Here is a 13,903-nt window from a genome sequence, read left to right as displayed (position 1 = left end):
GACAGGGTGTCTGGGCTCACTCTTTCATGCTGTTGGGGATCGGGGCCCACTGCCCAGCATCCCTGGGGTATACAGGTGGAGACTGAAGTCCCATCCACCTTCACAGGAAATCCATCCTCTGTTAGTTGAGGGCAGAGTCCAGCAGTACTCGGCCCTGTTGTCAGCCCTTCTGCTGGAAACCCCACACCATCTGCTCTGGCTACCTGTTGGGGAGGGAGGCCAACTGCCCCACCTCCCCGGAACTCTGTAGTTGTTGCAGGTGATGGCCAGAGGTTGGTAGCACTCTGCCCGGTTGCCGGTGCTTCAACTGGGGAAGTTCCCTGTAACTCCACAGATACTGCTGTTGGTGCGGGGCAGAGCACAGTGAAGTTTGGCCCCAATAGCAGCTCTTCTGCTGGAGGCTCATCAGGTTGTTCTTCCTCAGCAGAAAAGTCTATTAAATCCCCTACCTCTATAACTGGTGTCTGTGGATAGAGGTTCACCATCTTCTGTCCGTGGAACTCAGAAGATGCCATCAGTGCTGAGCAGAGCGCAATGAAGTTTGGCCCTAATCCCAACTCTTCTGCTGGGGGCTCACCCGATGGTTCTTCCTCAGCAGAAAAGTCTATCAAATCCCCTGTCTCTGCAACTGGTGTCTGGGGATGGAGGTTCACCATCTCCTGTCCATGGAACCCAGAAGATATTATCAGTGCTGGGCAGAGGTTAGCAGAGCTCTGCACTGTTGTCAGCACTTCAGCTTTGGGGATGGCAATCTCCAGATTTTCCACTGCAGATTCTCTGGCATGCTGCTGGACAGGCACATTTCTCCATCCAAGATCATCCCATGCAGAAACAGAATCATCAAGGTCAGTCAGCACTTGCTGCATCCGCCATAAGACCTCCGCCTCCATAGCTGTGGGGGCAGGTTGGCAAAGCACACTATTGCTCTGCCACATTGCCGACTCTTCAGCCAGGATTTCAGGGTTGTCAGCTGGTATTTCCTGATAGTCCCAGGCAAAGGGAGCCCAGCCCTGGCACTGAGCAATGTCTAGCAGCCGTCTGTAGGCGATCTCTAGCTCCCATTCCTGAACGGCCAGAAACTCCAAATCTTCCTGTGCCCAGTGCACTTCCGAAATGTTGAGTAGCCCTTCTCTGAAATCCATGATTTCATCCACCCGCCGCTCCAAATCACTCCCAAAGTTAGGGTCCCCTGTCAGCTTCACAAACAACAGTCCCAAGCCGCCGTAGCTTAAGCCTTCCATTGGGCTGTCATCCGCTATCCAGGGACATGCTTGGGATACATGCCACCAGAGGGCTCTGTAGCTCTCATCCAGCTTTATCTCTGCCCAGACCAGCCTACTTAATTCAGCTGTCTGCTTCTTGTGTGGTTTTTCTCCGAAAAACCGCACCCGCAGTCCGTACTGCGACCAGTACCTTTCCTCGATGGAGGGGAGAACTTTTCCTTGGTGTCGCTGCTCACGGGCTAGCGCTTCCTTCCAGAGTTTGCAGCGAATAGAATCACACCATCCCAGCAGGACCTGCTCTGATACTGGTCCTCTGTGCTGTATCTGCATCTCTCGCAACCTCCTTCTGAATTCCTCATCCATGGCGGCTGGTATCTGTACCTCTCCTCTCCTGGTATCTGGACCTTGGATCCAGATGGAAGTTTGGATGTCCCAGACTGCAGGAAGCTTTCCCGCTACTTGCCACCAATGTCACGGAATGTCCCACACTCCGCTTGAGTGCTTCCGTCATATACCACTTCCTGCCAGTCTGTATACAGATATCAGATATTCCAACCTCTCTGAGCAGAAAACAAGGCGACACTTGCTTCACTGCTAACATGGACTGTTTATTATGAATCAAAGTTACAAGACTTTATATGCCGTTGGAACCTCCTCTAACAATACAACTGTAACTTAATTAACATGAGCTAATTATCTAATCCTTTATACAGCCTAGGTGACTGAGACATGACCTTTCGCCCAGACTTGTGGTCACCGAGCTTCACACAGTTAATTAACACAAACAACAATGGGTGAAAAGACTCTTAGAGCCACACTAGACTTATTTACAATAAACACATTATAGCAGAATTGATGACATTAGCATTTAACAGTACGAGTCCCAACGGTATAAATCAGTCACCATTCTAATATGGCATATAAAGGGTTCCCAGAGTCTGTGTGTTTTTGGGGGGACATGGAGCTGAATCCAAAGTAACACCAACCCCAGGGTCCCCAGGCATACAGCTCACAGAGAGCACCATTCCCCCAAATTCTAGGGCCCATAATCAAAAGGCAACAGGCTTGCATACAGTCCTCTCCAACAGCCTCTGTCCCGGCTAGGTCTGTGACAGGGTGGAACATCTCTCATGCATTTAGAGTATGCTTTATGTGGATCTACCAGTAGGGGCTAATGTTACTCCTGCAAATCGAGCCCATGGATTCCAGATACCTTCAAATTTCTTCACAGTGTCCTGGACTATGCTAGTGAGTTTTTCCTGGGCCATTATCCAGGATATTTTCCTTTTAACTGCTGGGAGAGAAACTCCCGGGCGTTTCCAGGCTCTGGCAATCGTGAGCTTAGCCCCCAGCAGCACAAAGTGAACAAGTCTACTCGAGGACTTCGGGATCCCCGGAATCAGGGCATTAAGAAGGGCTACCTGAGGAGTTCTGGGAACCTGAGCCCCCACTAGTTCTTTCAAAATATTGAATATTTTTTTTCCAGAAGGAGCGAATTTTGGGGCATTCCCACCAAATATGGGACATAGTGCCTTGGAGTTGACAACCTCTAAAACAGAGAGGGTGAGCAATAGGATAGATTGAGGCCAGTCTAGTCGGTGTAAAGTACCATCTGGAGATCACTTTCAGGCTGGCCTCAGCTAAAGTGGTGTTGAGGACACCCTGGAAGGATCTGAAACTGGATCTCTGCCAATCTACTAAGTTCCACTTAAATTGAAGCTCAGATTCCCAGGCCTCATATAAGTCGCTTTTGAGCATGGCGAAGTAAGTGACGAATAGATCACCGAGATCCCACCCCTCTGGTCTCTGGCTTGACTACACCACATTTCGTAATCAGAGAATTTTGGAGGGAAGTCTTTGTCTTTACATAGCGATTGCAAAAAGTGGGAGATTTGACTGAACCGAAAGGTTTCAGATAAGGGCATGTCTAGCGTTTTGGTGTAGTGTTTTAGAGTGAAGGGGCCTGCGGCTGTAAAAAATTGTCCTATCCTGTACAGGCCTTTATCCACCCACCACTTGAAGGCCATAACATTTTTCCACGGAGGGAAGTCTTGATTGTTATAAATATGAGTGAGGGGTTTGTAATCCGAAACTGAAGCCTTGGAAGAATGTAAGGAATCCCATAGAGCAAAAGAGTGAGAAAGGGTCAGGGCTAGAATAGAAGGTCTGTTTCTTGGGGGCATCCATAGGAGGAAGTCTAGCGTGAAATTAGGAACTGCCTGTTTTTCTATTGCAACCCAATCCGGTTTTTCAAAGTTAGGCACGAAACAGACATAGCAGTCTGGGAAGTAATGTCATTTTAACTGAGTTTACCCTCCCCAGCCAAGAAATATTGCTACGTGACCAGGAATTTAGGTCTTTTTCCAGCTTCCGGTACATGGGGGGGTAGTTATGGCCATACAGAGTTTCAGTTTTAGCTGTTAAGTTAATACCTAAGTATTTGATGGAGGAGTCACTCCATTGGAAGGGAAAGTTTTGTCGTAAGAGATTAACAGTCTCGGGTGTTAGTGAGATATTGAGAGCTCGTGATTTTGAGTAATTAACATCTAAACCGGACAGTTTGGTGAAGGCGTCTAGGGTTTTGCATAGATTGGGAAGGGAGGTTACTGGGGAGGTGAGAAAGAGCAGAACGTCATCCGCATATAATCCACATGTGGGTTTTGGAGCCGCAAGTCACTCCCTGGATGTTTGGGTTATGACGAATTGCAATAGCAAGCGTTTCAATAGCCATCGCAAATATAATCGGGGAAAGTGGACATCCTTGCTTAGTCCCTTTTTTAATTGTGATGGGTTTTGAGTAGTATCCTTGCAGGCGGATACTGGTACTGGGGTTGGAGTAAAGGGCCCGCATCAGTCCGAGAAATCTTTGTCCAAAGCCCCATTGCTCTAACATGGTAAAGATATATGGCCAAGAAACGGAGTTGAAGGCCTTTTGTAGGTCCAATGACAGGAGCATACCAGACTGTTTAGGACCTCCCGCCCAATTAGTTTGAAGGATGGAAACCAAGTCTATGGCCCTCCTTATTTGGTCTGGGCCTTGTCTGCCCGGGATGAAACCCACCTGATCCTTATTGATATATGTATTGATAAAGGAAGCCATTTGATTAGCAAGAATCTTCGTCAGAATTTTGACGTCACAATTTATAAGTGATATAGGTCGATAGTTTCCAACATCTTCCGGATTCTTATCCGGTTTAGGGATCACTGCAATGTATGCAGTATTAAGTTGTGGATCAAGTGGGTTCCCCCATGTTTTAAAGTTGAAGAAGTGTGTTAGATGTATGGCTAAGGTATTGGGGAAGGTCTTGTAATAAATGTTGGACAGACCGTCCGGGCCAGGGGCTGAGCCATTTTTTATTGATTTTATTACACCAAGAACCTCTCCCTCCGTGAAGGGGGCTTCAAGGCTGTCTCTATGTTCCACAGAAAGCAAAGGAAGAGAGAGACCACCCAGAAAGGAATCTAGAGTGATAACCTGCAAAGGAGATTTTGGCGAGTACAGCTCGTTATAAAAACCCTAAAAGGCCTCTAAGATTTTGGAGGGATCAGCCGTGGAGCCCTGACCTGGGATCTTTATTTTTGGCATAGTGTGTGATTTAATTCGGGGTGTAAATTTGGCAGCCAGCATGGATCCTACCCTGCCCCTTGGGTATAGAATTTATGTTTGTTCCAGCGCATTTGTTTTTCCGCCTTAGCAGTGAGGGCCAAGTTGAGCTCCAACCTGGCCTTGTCTAACTGAGACATCGAAGAGGGAGAGGTTTCTGCAGAGAGAAGTTTCTGCAGTTTGGAGAATTCGAATTCTAGGATCTTAATGTCGCTCTCTCTTTCCCTCTTAAGTTGGGAAGCTAGTCTGATTAGCTCCCCTCTAATGAAGGCTTTATGGGCTGCCCATAATATTTCGGGTGATATGCCCTCAGTTTTGTTTAGGAGGAAATATTCTTTTAAAGATTTGTTCAGCATAGAGGTGTGGATTGGGTCTGTGAGAATGGATTTGTTTAGTCTCTATTGTCCCCTACCCGATCTGTGGTGGTGTGCGAGTATGTCCATGACAACCAATGAGTGATCAGATAAAACAGTGTCTTTGATATGGGACTTTATGATCATCGGGACAGATTGTGTTTAACGAGGAGGTGATCAATCCTGGCATAGGAGTTATGTGGGTGAGAGAAGTGGGTATAGTCCCTCTTAGTGGGGTTCAATTCCCTCCAGGTATCCGCTAGCCCATGGGCATGAATGAGTCTAGCTATTTTAAGACTTTGTTTGGTAGGGCGGGTAAGACGCTCTGCGGGGGGGCTTGGATTTGTCCAGCCCTTGGTCAAAGGCGGTGTTTGAGTCACCACTAAAAATCACCGTACCTTTTAGTGCTGGGGAGAGGACGCTCATAAGATTCTGAAAAAAATGAGCTTGGCCCTTATTAGGGGTATAGTATGAGACTAGAAAGTAGATCTGTCCATCTATTTCCCCCTTAACTAAGAGAAACCTGCCATTTGGGTCTTTAATGTCTGCAATCCAGCTAAAGTTGCAAGTTTTGGCAAAAGCTATGGCTACCCCCTTGGACTTATTTTCTGCACTGGCCAGATAAAAATTTGAATAATGGGAGTGGAGAAACTTAGGACAGTATTTAGCCGGGAAATTAGTTTCCTGAATTAGAATGATATCCAATTTACAAGATTTATAGAAGTTAAAAATGTTTCGTCTTTTGACGGGAGAATTTAGTCCCTGAACATTGTGGGTAGCAACCCTTAAGGTGTCCTGTGAGAGATCAGCCATGAGACCAGAGAAAGTAAGTGCTACAGAACCGTCCGTCACTTACCATTGCTGAAACCATCAGGAGCCACGCTGATAGTAGATGCGGTGCCTTGTCCACGATAGGAGCCCCCGGTCGAGGGGATAAACCTCTGTATTGGACTGAAACGAGAAAAACCTTTGAGTGATGTTCCATGTATTGGGGAAGGAAGGGAGGATAGAAGAAAGACAAGAAAAGGAAAGAGAAGAGAAGAAAGAAATGGGAGAGTTCCCTCCCCCCGGGGCTACAAGGAGCCCAGGGAGGAGAGAGGACCCCCTCCATCATCTCACTATAACCTGTGAGAAAAATCAAAATCAATAGTCCAACCGTAGTTGGACTTCCTATCCCCCGGTACCCCGTGGGAGACTAAGGGATAGGTGGAGGCACATGCATTCCGCCCCAAATCAGGGCGCCCTATAACCTGTATTGAATGTTGAATGTGACGCTAAAGTCAAGCCAGCAAGAACAGGTTATAATAATTGAAACAAAAATGTGAGTTTTCCGAACCCTAACTGTACCCCATCTTGAACGCGCCGCTCTCCAATTCTCTACAGTGCAGAGAGTGGAGGTGGAGCAATGGGGAACCGAGCTTGAACATTAGAACAACAATAAAAAAGAAAAATGGAAGAAAAATTGTCAAGCTAGGAGAGTTTCAAAATTTTATATTGTCCCCTGTCAGCGGAGGCACATCAGTGGGTAAAAATTACTCCCAAGAAGAGGGAGAAAGTCAGATCTATCAGGAAGTCAGTCACTATTGATAGAAGTTGACATCAGGAGATACAAAAAGTGAAGAGATCGTGTGGTCATGGTGGACCATAGTGGGAGGATCTTCTGGACTTATTCTTGGACCATAGAGGGTTTGGGGAGCCAGCCGGAGGGGGACGTTTGTTGAAGCCAGAGGAGGGGGGGACGCTTCCGTATCCATTTCTTGCGAGATTATCTTCAGGTTGAGCAGTAGCTTCTCTCCCGATAGAAAGTTGGAGAAGGAGTGGTTCTGTCCCTTGTGAGCAAATTTGACCGCAAATGGAAAGGCCCATTTGTATTTGATTTCCTTCTGAGCCATTGCAGATAGCAGGGGTTTCAGCATTCTTCTGCGCTGTATGGTGGAGGGAGAAATGTCCGCATAAATTTGAACTACGTGACCTTGGCAGGAGACTTGCGGGAGGGACCGGGCCTGTTTCATGACAGCTTCTTTGACTTCATAATAATGTGGTTTGGCAATGATGTCCCTAGGGAAACCGTCTTTCCTGGGGGGTCCCAGGGCCCAATTAACCCGGTCCAGTTCCAGACGTGCTGTTGGAATGTTTGGGATCAGTTCTCTCATAATGTCCATCCGTGACTGATTCCGGTAAGCCTCTGATCCTAAAGTTCAGCCTCCGAGATCTGTTCTCCAAATCATCTATGCGTGAGTTTGCGGTATTTAATTGGTCTTGGAGGGATTGAATCAGGTCAGAGTTCTGGTGGGAGTCTGCAGTAGTCTGTTCAAGCTTTCCTTCAATGGCATCCATTCTGGAGCCTATATTCTGCAGGTCTGCTTTGATGTCTCCTGTTATTTTAGCTGCCATGGCCTCTAGACCCCTTTCAAGGAGAATGGAGAATTTAGAGAAGAGATCTTCCATCATAAGCTGGGTGTTCTGTGTCGACGGGCTGAGGGGGGGTAGGAGCGTCATAAATGGAAGCCATCGGGCCTGCCGGAGAGAAGGCCTGCTCTCCAAACGTGCAGCTGAGAAGGGACTCTGTGGAGGCCGGTGAGGGGGTCTGAGCCAGCACTCCTGCATTGTGTGGGCCGGGAGTGATGTGGAGCAGGGCGTGAGTCAGCACTTGCCTGTGTTCCGGGGAGGCTTCTTTAAGTGAAGCATGGTGTTGTGCAGCAGCGGCTGCGGCGGCCATCATGGTACACCCGGCGTGGGTGGAGGCAGCGAATTCAGGAGTCAGGCTTCTCCTGACCCCGGATCCCAGCATATGGGGTTGTTCTCCGGTGCTTGGGGGTCTCCTGAGCCATTTCTATGGTTGTCGAGCGGGTCAGAAAGGCTCGCTGGGCACGTCTGAGATGGTGAGGTGCGGTGCTCCAGGCTCAGGCGGCCATCTCGGAACTCTCGCGCATGCGCACTCCGCATCCCTACTTTTAAGTATAGGATAATACTATTGTATTTTTTCTATGTAAAATAAATATATTCTTTTCAGGCTACTTCCAGGCATCAGCGTGAACAGAATATAACATTTTTATTTTGTGCTCATTATTTTTTTTTTTCATGAATTGGGTTGCATTTGCAAACATCTGGACAAAATAGCACCACTACTGAATCACAATTTACTCATAACTTTTACAATATATTTCTTGGGTGTCTTTAAAGAGAACTATTTACAGTCTGGTGATTGTGGGTGAGTGCATAAGCAACAAACAAACCAATCACATGATCCATAATGTTTAAGTGTTTTGGCCTTTTGTACTGCAAAGCAATCAATTTGGACTGTTGAATAGTTACAGATTTCAGTGAGTGCAAATTTCACAATATTGCCACACTACTTTGCTACAAAAAAGAGTGACATGTTAAAATGTGAAAGGATAAAAATATGTTAAGCATATACAGTATACTAGGTAAGTATCAAAAGGCTTAATGAAAAAATAAAACCCTGGGTAGCTTACTTTCATTTTCTTTAGTTACAAGACAAATCTATACTTTCTTTTTATGTAGACAGGGAAATCATAGTTCACCATCTCTGAAACATCTTTTGACTGAGGATAATATCAAAGGGCTGCTTGATGACATCACAGAGTTAGATATCACAACTTGTTACTCAGTCAAGAAAAATGGAAACAGAGGAAATTTAAAGGTCAAATGGTCAGGTATTTTTTGTGTACCATTTCAAATTAATTATACTTTATTTTATGTTAAAACTCATTTATATATGTATTTCTGCTTATCGATAAAATGTAGAAAAATCCGTAATATTACAGATGTACATTTTATTCAGAAGTGTTAGTGTTGCATGCAACAAGCTGAAAAAAATTGCAACAGCTTGACCTATTTTAAATCAACATGGGCTTTAAAAAGTAGAAGGAATAATGCACCAAATGCATAATGCAATACAATACTACACAAAACTCAGCCACATTAACCATTATAGAGGACCCATCTAATCTGTGTTTAATTTAAAATGAAAAAAATGACTCAGCAGCATGTGCAGTATATGCATGTCACATCAAAATGCTTCTATTTCACATAGTCCTACTCTAATCTATGGAGCCAGCCACGGTTGGACATACATTGAATATATCTCTGAAAGAGAAGAATGTTTTATTATACATTGTCCACTTAGAGCAGCATGCAAATTATTATGTAATACTTTTGGCCAGTAATACAAATCTATCAACTGATCTTATTTTACTACATAGCTGGATGTGTACAAATAGAAAAAAATAAGACTGGGATAGTTGCTGACAAAGTAAGTATATAAATTTAGCAGCATTGATCACAATATGATTGACTTGAGTTTTTAATATCATTTTTAATTTGATTACATTTAAAAAAAAAAAAAAAAAAAAAGAGAGATCTTCAAAAATGAGTGTGCAAGGGGGACATTGGGGGCTCAACTGGTAGTGGCTGTGATAAACTTTACACAAGACAAGTACACACAGGAACAGTGCAGACAGGTTTGTCCTGCACTTTTCTTCAGCAAGGCAGCACAAAAATAAAGTTTCAGTTCAGGAGAGCTGTGCACAGCGAGTCTATTGCATAAAACAAATAAAACATCTGTTCATCCAAGCAACTAACTACATTTAGCTCAATTCTTGACTAACAAGGTGCCCTCCTATGGGCTCCCCAGAACAAACAAGTACCTTCTATGTTTTCTAACTTTTCACACAGCAGCAGGCTTCCACAACACAGAAAATAAGATAGCAAGCCAGAGGGCCCTGAGCATCATTTAGTTCGCATATAAAAGGGCCTGTGCACAGCTGAGACTGAAGGTGGCTATAGATGGAACAAAATTCGGCTGGTTCAACAGAGATGTCGTTCCATGTAGGGCCACTGCAGTTGAACAGAAGTCAATCCATATATCGACTTCTGTTCAATTGCCCTGTTGGATAAAAGCTGCTTCATCAATGGCTGCAGCCAATGGCTGCCGTGCTGATCTATATATTCTGATAGCAGAGGAGTGTCCCTGCTGTCAGAATACAATAGCACAGTGGAGAGAATTCCCCCTCCCACCTTGAATGTGTGGATGGGGGAATCAGTTCAGTTTTTTATTTTTTCAGCTTGCTGGCTGAACAAAAAAAAACAAAAAACTGAACCGTGAATGGCCAGCTTAATAATGAGGTCTGGCTACCAGGTAAGATGTTAACCTAGGAATGGAAGCTTATGCCCACCCAAAGCTCCTCAAAGTCTTTGGGCCAGAGGATACAAAACAGGGACCTTTTAGGATTCTGAAAAAACAGCACATTCATGGATGATTCAGTATCAGTCATCTACACTGGAGCCCCTCACCATGACCAGATAAAAAACCGAAGTGACCACCATCTGCACTCCTGCCAGGCAGTGTCTTGATAATACTATAAATGCATATAAAACTATGTAACTAATACTGAGAGTCCCAAAATAAATCATAACTGATTTTAACTAAAATACATTTAGAACCTATTTTTCAGCAAAGATATAATAAAAACATTTTTTAATGTTATTTAATTTGTATTTTAATATTTAATTTATTTATTATATTCACAACTAACTTATAACATGTAAAAAAAAACTTCAATTTATAATATATTTAATATTATAATATTGGAGCTAGCAGAAATAGTTCCTGACACCTTTTTACATAAAGTATTTTGAGGCTAACATTTTCTGCATCACTGCAGTCTTTTGCTTTCAGACCTGAGAAGCTGAAGCTCAAATCCCCCTTTTGCTGTTGAAAACCTCTGCATAGAGTTTTAATCACAGACAGCAAATTCAGTATGCTTTGTTAGGTTAACCTTGTGATTGCTTTTTATTTAAAAAATAAATAAAGATTTTAGATAAATATTAAAATCTGAAACATTGGTTTATGAAGGTATAACTTTTTTTTTAATTACATAGTTATATAGTAAGTAAGGTTGAATAATGACACCAGTCCATCCAGTTCAACCTGAGTGAGCGTGGGTGGGTGTGTGTCTACAATTGTCCCTATCCCTATACATTGTGTCTCACATCGCTCCCTACCCTCAAGAAGCCCGAGATCCAAGGTCCCCAACTCACATTTATATACTAGGGCCAATTTTGAAAAAAAAGCCAATTAACCTACTAATTGAAAAAATATAAAATATATTTGCCCCAACTTTTAAAGTTCTCTTTATGCTAGCATGCAATTGTGATGTCAGTGCGATTGCAAGGAGAAATGCTGTTTTTTTGTTTTTTTTGTGTGCTTATTGCTAAATAGTGAAATCCTTAACAACCAGCATAGACCTGCAAATACCTTCCCAAGTATAATGGGTGGGAAGAAATCTGTCTGCCCTCACACAGGTTTTATGTGCACCAGGACCCTTTTCAATTATTACCTATTGCTCACAGAAAATATGTAGTTTAGATGAATGCTGTTTCAAAGGGGCATTCGTGATTGGGAATCTTTCCTTGCTTGATAAAAAGCACTTTTATCTGTTTGATCATTTCAAAAGATATTGGGAATCTAAACTAAAACAATTCCTGAGCTGTTAATGGTATGATTTACTATATGCAAATCTGGTTGGAATGATTCACAAGTAATCATTACTCTATTGGTGATATTTCATAGAGATAGCTGTTGGATTATTACAGCATATACAGTATGATGAAATTACAGTATAAAATATAATTTTACTTCTTTTGCACAAATTTAGAGATAATATTAATTGATTGTGTTTTCATAAACCTTAAAGTAGGATAAAGCCTTAAAGTTGGATAGAGTAAGGGAGGGTTATTATCCCTGTCAGGTTTTTTTTTACCACCTGTGTCCTATTGGAGAGATTTCTAAAACTGCTCGCAGCTGTAATGTATTGTCAGATCCTGGCAATATAAATGAAAATCATTGAAAAAAAGGCGTGGTTCCCCCAGCCCATTACCAGGCCCTTCAGGTCTGGTATGGATATTAAGGGGAACCCCGCACCAAAATAAAAAAATGGTGTGGGGGTCCCCTTAAAATCCATACCAGGCCCTTCAGGTCTGGTATGGATTTTAAGGGGAACCCCGTGCCCAAAAAAAGGCGTGGGGTCCCCCCAAAATCCATACCAGACCCTTATCCATGCATGCAACCTGGCAGGCTGCAGGAAAATGGGGGGACGAGAGAGCCCCCCCTCCTCCTGAACCATACCAGGCCACATGCCCTCCACATGGGGAGGGTGCTTTAGGGTCCCCCCGAAAACACCTTGTCCCCATGTTGATGGGGACATGGTCCTCATCCCCACAACCCTTGTCCAGTGGTTGTGGGGGTCTGCGGAGGTCTGCGGGAGGGGGGCTTATCAGAATCTGGAAGCCCCCTTTAGCAAGGGGCCCCCCAGATCCCGTTCCCCCCTATGTGAATCGGTATGAGGTACATTGTGTCAAAAAAGTAAAAATGACAGGAGACAGTTTTGGACAATTCCTTTTTTTAAAAAAAAATTGTCCTGCGATGTCCATCCATCTTCAATCACAGCCGCAATGGACCGAAACCCCCCAAAAAACTCTGCCTGTTATACAGTCAAGAGCGGGGCCTCCCGGTGATGTTAATGGGTCACCCCGCCCCCCTCTGACATCACATGATGTCACATGACATCAGAAGGGGGCAGGGTCACCCTGTTATGTCACTGGGTGGCCCCGTCCTTGGCTATATAAGAGCTGTCAGTGCGAAAAGGCTGCAGTCGGCGGGACGCCTCACATTTTTATCTATATTTTATCTATATATCCAACAATACATTACAGCGGCGAGCAGTTTTAAATGACATTTTTTCCTTTAGAAATGTAGATTTGCTGTGGTACTGTTATGAACATGGGAAACATGCGCTACTTTACAGGCAGAGTAAGGAGACCCCCAGGCACAATATTTAAAGGAATATTTCATTTTTATTGTTTCACTTTAAGCATTATTAAAATCACTGCTCCTGAAAAAAAGGACGTTTTTGAAAATTTTTTTTGCATTGATACATGTCCCCATGGGGCAGTACCCGGGTCCCCATACACTTTTTATGGCAATAACTTGCATATAAGCCTTTAAAATTATCACTTTTGTTTTTTCATGTTCGTGTTCCATAGACTTTAACTGTGTTCGCACAAATTTTTTGCCTGTTCGCATGTTCTGCTGCAAACCAAATTGGGGGGTGTTTGGCTCATCCCTAATCAGTCAAGTAGAAAAATTACCTGTTTGCAAAATTTTATAACAAACTATGAAAAATGATTTTTTTTTCATTTTTTTGTTTATTTAGCAACAAACAGAAAACCCAGTGGTGATTAAATACCACCAAAAGAAAGCTCTATTTGTGTGAAATAATGATAAAAATGTCACATGGGTACATTGTAGCATGACCGCGCAATTGTCATTCAAAGTGTGACAGCACTGAAAGCTGAAAAATGGCCTGGACAGGAAGGGGGTAAAAGTGCCCAGTAGGCAAGTGGTTAAGCATTCATTGCACTGGGATAGTTGTAGGCATAGTCATGGCCATAACTGTTGTTACTAGCATGAACTCCCTGGGAAATGCTATACTGCTATCACTGGAGTGCAGGTATGGAGACAGGAGATGGCTGCAAAGAGGCTGCAAAAGATCTGCAGTACTGAGATGCAACAAAGGTTAAAAAAGGTGAAAAAAATATTTTCTAAATGTAAAATTATAGCATTTGTTGGTTCATACCCTGTGCTTAAGAAAGCTTTGGTCTTTCATTTGGGGTTACATAAAGTTTAAAAGATACAGTAT

General features: G+C 43.6%; 1 protein-coding gene across 1 annotated transcript in view; it reads left to right on the top strand.

Moving 5' to 3' along the window:
* The window catches only part of LOC141146025 (uncharacterized), a 130,590-nt gene that overhangs the window by 73,148 nt on the left and 43,539 nt on the right, over positions 1-13,903 (top strand). Inside the window, exon 4 of the mRNA XM_073632794.1 lies at positions 12,438-12,448. Within this exon, the coding sequence (XP_073488895.1) occupies positions 12,438-12,448 (11 nt within the window). The remainder of the gene's footprint in view (positions 1-12,437; positions 12,449-13,903) is intronic.

Source organism: Aquarana catesbeiana, linkage group LG05 (genome assembly GCF_042186555.1).
Source record: "Aquarana catesbeiana isolate 2022-GZ linkage group LG05, ASM4218655v1, whole genome shotgun sequence".
NCBI classification, from domain to species: domain Eukaryota; kingdom Metazoa; phylum Chordata; class Amphibia; order Anura; family Ranidae; genus Aquarana; species Aquarana catesbeiana.
Note: the sequence above shows the minus strand (reverse complement) of the source record. Positions and strands in the feature narration are given on the sequence as shown.